Genomic DNA, 6,591 nt, shown 5'->3' on the forward strand with positions numbered 1-6,591 from the left:
GAACATGTTCATGCAGGCGCACGGAACTTACCGTTGCATTTGATATTTTACTATTAAATATAGCATTTTTATATAGAATTTTATAACAAATTCTTTATTTGTAATGAAAAAACATAATGTACACACTGCATATCATCGACGCATGCAGCGTAGCGATTTGTCTCGCGAATGACTGTGACGCCACGCATTTTTCCGACTTTAAACTCAATTTTTGATGTGTTTCCCAACATGTGACGTAATTTTAATTAGCACCATTAGATTTCTCGTTTCAAAAACTATAAGAAACGATGTTAATTTTCCATGACTTGTTTCGCGAATGACTGCGACGCGTCATGTGTGAATAATAAGAAAATATATTTATTCCTTTATTAATAAAAAATCTAATGTATAAAACAAAAAAATCAAGACAATTTCATATTATTATTTCATTTCGTGATAATAACATTGAGATCCCTGCTTTCCTTCTTCTAATTTTCTTTTTTCTTCGTATGCCACAATCCAAGAAATAGATTCTTAGATCTTATTTTTATTTCATCAACTTCTGTTCTGACCGCTTATATACATTTACAACACCAAAGATTTACATCAAAATTTATTACATTAATAATAATTCCAAAAATTATAATAATTTAGACAAGACACAACATTAAAAATAAAGTCATAGCCCGTGCCCTTTCCGCACAGCACAGAAAGTTCAAAAAGAATTCATTCGTATATTCAGTCATATGTCATCAATTTTAAGAACTTCTAGAAAAAGAATTCTTTTTGCATCTGAAAATTAATTCAGAAGTAATGGCATACTAAATTCTTTTTAAACTCTCTGTGCTATCTTGAAGATTCGAATCAATATATGTAACACCCATAAAATAAATGCTAACCCACATTTATACGAGCTCTATATGTTTTCTAATCTGAGATTAGCGGTATTGTAATTTTATTCGTGACATTTTTAAGTAATATATATATATATTCTATAGTTAATTCTGCTTGCTGCTTTTGTGACCCGTGGCAAACATAAACCATATACTATTTTACTGTCGAGACAGCTGTTATCCTAAATCGAAAAAAAATCAAAGTTTACTTGATTAAGCATTCGCTTAGACAGCCATTTGACATTTTTCCGGCAATTAAGAATCCTGTATTTACATTGTGGTTTACTGCTAGCCTTTCTTAAATTAGTAATCACCATTTAACAACCATTTAAAACTCGCGCCACTGATGCATTTGCTTGCGGATAGACAGCTTTTAAGGCTGGCTGCACATCAGCACGATGTTCGGCGCGCGCGAGAAGCCTTGTGACTTTCATCGCGTTTTTTTATCGTCTCTGTAGATATATCTCCTGCTCCTGGTCGTATCAACTCCTACCACGGATCGAGTTGGGGTCATTATAATCGTTTAAGAAGAAAAATGCAACAACGATAAAATTGTTTTAGCTGCAGTCGTTCTGAGTCGTTTTATATGATTTTTCTTTTTCCCCCACTCTTTCTCAATCTTCGCAACTTGTTTTCGCCTTCCTCCGTCTGTTATATGATAAAGAAACGATCGTCGAGAAGCGCGGATCGTCTTACATCAGTCGATCAACGCAGTGCGCTAATAGACGTTATTTCTTGTGGATTAGCAACAGAACATTAGCACGTATCTCCAAGATGTTTGCAAAAGTCTCTTGGATTGCTGTGACAATAATTATAGTATTTTGTGTATATAATTCCGGTAAGTTATCAATGTTTCTTTTACAAAAAAAATAGTGCAGCATGAGCACCTATTAACTATAGTTAAACTGTTTTTGTCAAATTTACTCAAAATTTCTTAAAATTTATCAAAAATTAAAATATATTTTTTAAATATATATTATAATATGTTATAATATTTTAAATATCGAATTCTGTGGAATTTCACACTCACGAGAGCTCTATGTGTGGCAAGCTCCATACTTTTCACAAAGAAGTCTGTCTCTGGTCATGGTCACCTCTGAACGAGTTGTAATTTAAATTCATGAGAAACCACCGATTAAAGTTATATTTTTAACCGTGACGCTGCGAAACAACCATACCTGTTTCGATACAATACATAAAATGTTGCGAGATATATGTATATAAGCGGTATTACACACTCTGAAAATGTCGGTTCTATACATTGTATAGAGATGCGTGTCAAAAAATTTTATGTTTTTATTGTAATTATATTGCAAGTGCATTGTTTTATATCACGTTTTAAATGCTGATATTCTCACTTCTTACAAATTCTTAACGTGAAGCTACATCATTTCAAATCAGCAAGAAATTTAATTATCTTTTATTGCCATGTTTACTATCATCGTTTATTAATATTAATTATTGGGTCATCTGGACAGTTCTGCGGTTTTCTTACATCTGCGCGGCTACTAATTTGAATTTTGCGGTAATACTGAATAAGGAAGCCTAAACTTCAGATTGATAAGAAAGAGCAGTTTTTTGTTTAAACAGTGTTCCATTCATGGCATATATTCGATTCTATTATGTACTAAAAATGGAGAATCAGAAACATTTTTGCAATATTATACTTTTCAGAAAGAGCAAGAACGCATGCGAGACAGCATGTAAAATTGTAAAGTCTACGGACAAGGTATTGTTTTTGGTGATATCGGAGATAGTTTGTGAAATTTTAACAAGGTGATTTCACTCTCAAAGATGAAGCGCACTGTGGTTGATGTTCTATACTGAAGCAAGCATCGCTAAAAATCCTCGTCCTTATACAGTACAATTAAAAACTGGCAGAGAAATTATAAATTGCAAAAAGTACCGTACATGACCACTTAAACTTGTCCCCGTGAAAACCGCAGAACTTTCCGCAGAACTTGAACCTAACAGATTTACATATATGTATATACTTATATTATTCAGAGTTGGGAACTCTCTAACGCGTTACTTGTAACGCCAATACCGTTTACGTTTTTTTTTTCAGTAACAATCTTCCTTTTTTTCTATCTATAACGAAATAACGATTACGTTTTTACAATAACAGTGCCAAATTTATTATTACTTTTATCGTTACTTTATATATATATATATATACTTTTATTTTCTTACTTTATAATGTATTTTAATTTTATTTATTTATTGAAAAAATTTTATACTTTTAGGCACATTCCTATAATCATTACCAATATTGAAAATCTATAATATAATATACATATAATATATATATTACAATATATTATATATAACAATATGTATATTAGAGAAAAATCACCGATATTGACATAGTTTCTTAAAGGAATTTATTCCCTTATTTCTCTAAACTATTTTATTAACATTGATAAAAATATGATCTGTTTAGATAATTAAAGAGGTAAAAATTCATAATTTATATAATTATGACATGTTTTCATATAAACTCGACAGAACAAATTCTAGAAACACAAAAATAACACTCTTATTTTGTAAATTGTATAGTTCCAATAATATTGGATATATTATTGTTAATATTAGATTGTTTTGTATGTTTACAGATTTCTAAAATTGATTAATTTATAATTTTTTTATATTTCTCTCTCTTATTTTTGCCGGTTTTGGTTATTTTGTCACATTTTGTAAATTTTTGTTTATTTCTTACAAAAATGTTAAATATTGCAAAATTTCAAGCAATATTATTAAACAAATTGTTATTATCTGATAGAAGACACTTTCTAGTAATGATGAAAAAATGTATAAATGTTATCATTTAATATTATTTATTTTCAATTTTTAGTTACAATAATGTTCAAAATGTTTCTTCTTTTCATTCAATACACGCGTGAATATTACTTTTTCATTAACATTTTGAGTTGTATTTCAGTAACAACGGGTTTGCGGAACATACTCGTACGTTTTTATGAACTTTTTTTCATTAAATTAATAGCCGATTAAAGTTAATCGGAGTAAGTCCAAGTAATCTTTATACTTTTTGTTTGATAAGAATAGAAAGATAAAATAAGAATAGATAGTTACTAAACAGTTACTAACTAGATGATTCTTTTCTAGTTCATCGATGTATTCTATTTTTGCTGAATTATTTTGCTTATAATAAGATATTAATTAAAACGTTATATAATCAATATTTTAATGTGTTACTAACATCTTACTCTTTTTTATTATAGCTCAAATCTTATCGGAGGTCTGTTTAGGCTGTTTATGCGAAGTCAGTACAGGATGTAACGTCACTATCGGATGTTCTAAATGGAGGGGTGTATGTGGACCTTTCGATATAACACGAGACTATTGGATTGATGCTGGTAGACCAACTCTAAACAATGAGCCATACAGCAACATGAATGGCAAGAGTTACTTTCTCTCATGCAAAAATAATTAGGACATACAAAGAAATGGAAATAATTTTTATTTTTTCATTCTTTATAACCATACACTTTCAGATTTTTTGTGATAAGAATGAATAAACATAACATATCATACTTCAAAGAGAAAAAAAAGAGATCATTTTTAGATAAATATAAAAAATACAATTAGAAATATATCCAAATGTTATTGTTAGATAAATAATCATGCATTAATTTACATTAAAAGTATTTTATTATTTAATTAAAAAATGGAACAATGCTGTATAGCTTAATCACATATTCAAGAATTAATTAGTTATAAAAAAAAATACAAATTCTAAAGCAAGAACATTTCTGCAAAGATATTTAAATATCTAATTAAATTACTTTTTCTTATATGTACTTATCTTATTTAAATTTGAAAAAAAGGATATAAAATTTTGTTCCAGTTTCCGTTCAGAATATTTCAAATTCAAATGTTAGTTATATGATGTTCTTCACTCATTAATTAATTTTTTTCTTTTAATTTAGTTTCTAAAAAGACATAAAAAGTACAAAACTTCATACGTGTAGGATTTTACATGTGTGTCTAATTAATAAGACAAATAAGTGAACAGCATCTTTATCTCGAATACGTCGGAAATGGCTATTCACATTCATGATGCAAAAAAAACTCAAATTTTATTCCACGATGTAATATTTTTACGTGAATTTATATATAATACATTTTCCAGTTCATGCAAACTGCGTGCCGACTATTTTTCAAAACGCTGTTTCAAACTGAAGCTAGAATCGTAATATCACAAGTTTTTACAAGCGATTTAATTGTAAAGAATTTATTTTTCATCAGTTCACTTTGATCGATAACAGATAACAGACACTCTTTACTCGTTTGTGAGAGGTACGTTACTTTCATGTTGGTCCATTTCTACTTATTATTGTTGTTTATTCACGGCCTGAAAAATTACATTCTCTCACTATTTACTGGTTAATACGATAAATGTATCACCACATGCTTCGGTGATCAGATTGATAAGACGTTTATCACGGAGTCTAAAGAGATCGAGATTCGAATTTTGGGTAGGATAATACTTTTTGCAATAAATTTTCTACAAGTATTTAAAAATGCTTATTAGCAACAATATAATTAAATTGCTTGTCAGTTTAATTAGTGCGGTTTGCATGAATTAGAAAAGTAGTATATTAATGTACGCAAAAATATTGTTAGCCGCCAAGATACGCTTTAAGTAATAAAGGTGCTCTTCACTTATTTGTACCACTGTTTCATCGGTCCATTTCTATTTATTATTATTTAATAAATAATGTCAATTTTAACTGTAATTTGATTTTTTGTTATTTATTTTTAGTGCACAATATGTAGTTTTTTATATATGTCAATAATTAGCAATAAATCAACCATTTAGTAGAATTGTTCATATGTAAATATGTATTTACATTTATATATATTTTAATGACTAATAAGTGTAAATTTTATAATTTAATTAATATATTACTTTTATAATAATAAAATTCTATAAAAATCGCTTCTTTTTTACAGCTTATGACAGATGTGCCAACGATCCCTACTGTGCTGCAAATGTAGTACAAGCCTTTATGGCCAAATTTGGTCGTGTAAGTAAATTTTATCATATTCAGATTTCTTCGGCTTATGTCTTCAGTGTAACGTCTAATGTACATTAATTAATAGGACTGCACTGGAGATGGAGTAGTCGACTGTGAGGATTATCTGCGTATACATCGACTTGGCGCAAACGGCTGCAGCGGTACACTAAACATTAACTACGAAAATAGATTCAAGTTGTGTTTACAAACCTTCAAAATGTTTGATACTACGTAATAACAGACCATTAATTATTTATCATAATATAAATATGTAGATATATCCATAAAAACCTAGCTTGTAATTTTATCATATACATATATTTGATACAGTCGATCATTTTTAGCAATTTAAAGATAATTTTGTATATTAAATCTAGTATAATGTTATTATTATAGTAGTATACTATAATAGGATTTGATTTGCAATGAATATTTCAACGAGAAACGTGTGTGTCATTTAATATTTTGTGTTCGCACGACACATTGTATTAACTTATCTAAATATTCATGCTGTATGACCGTGTACACGGTATAATTTAATTTTGAACGGGAGAGAAATCGATGGTTCCTCTTTTTTTCCGTTGCACGGCTAGGATAAAAAATCGTAATTGCTTGCTGTTAATTATTACAAACTTCTGATACACATTACGGTAATCTAACAGATAATTTAATACGCG

General features: G+C 28.8%; 1 protein-coding gene across 1 annotated transcript; it reads left to right on the top strand.

Annotated features, from left to right (window-relative positions):
• Positions 1–1,505: 1,505 nt before the first annotated feature.
• LOC105454814 (lysozyme-like) lies at positions 1,506–6,235 on the top strand. The gene is made up of 4 exons (XM_011697702.1): positions 1,506–1,710; positions 4,115–4,291; positions 5,850–5,923; positions 6,000–6,235. The coding sequence occupies exons 1-4, from the start codon at positions 1,647–1,649 to the stop codon at positions 6,147–6,149; spliced, it is 465 nt and encodes a 154-aa protein (XP_011696004.1). The 5' UTR covers positions 1,506–1,646; the 3' UTR covers positions 6,150–6,235.
• The last annotated feature ends 356 nt before the right edge of the window (positions 6,236–6,591 follow it).

The sequence above is a fragment of the Wasmannia auropunctata genome, unplaced genomic scaffold (genome assembly GCF_000956235.1).
Source record: "Wasmannia auropunctata unplaced genomic scaffold, wasmannia.A_1.0 LD335974.1, whole genome shotgun sequence".
In the NCBI taxonomy this organism is placed as follows: Eukaryota; Metazoa; Arthropoda; class Insecta; order Hymenoptera; family Formicidae; genus Wasmannia; species Wasmannia auropunctata.

Bases quoted from the DNA above. Each gene is read 5' to 3' on its own strand.
- LOC105454814 (XM_011697702.1), top strand. From the start codon at position 1,647: ATGTTTGCAAAAGTCTCTTGGATTGCTGTGACAATAATTATAGTATTT. The intron at 1,711-4,114 runs GTAAGTTATCAA...TTTTTATTATAG, and splicing joins ATTTTGTGTATATAATTCCG to CTCAAATCTTATCGGAGGTC. The intron at 5,924-5,999 runs GTAAGTAAATTT...ATTAATTAATAG, and splicing joins TTATGGCCAAATTTGGTCGT to GACTGCACTGGAGATGGAGT.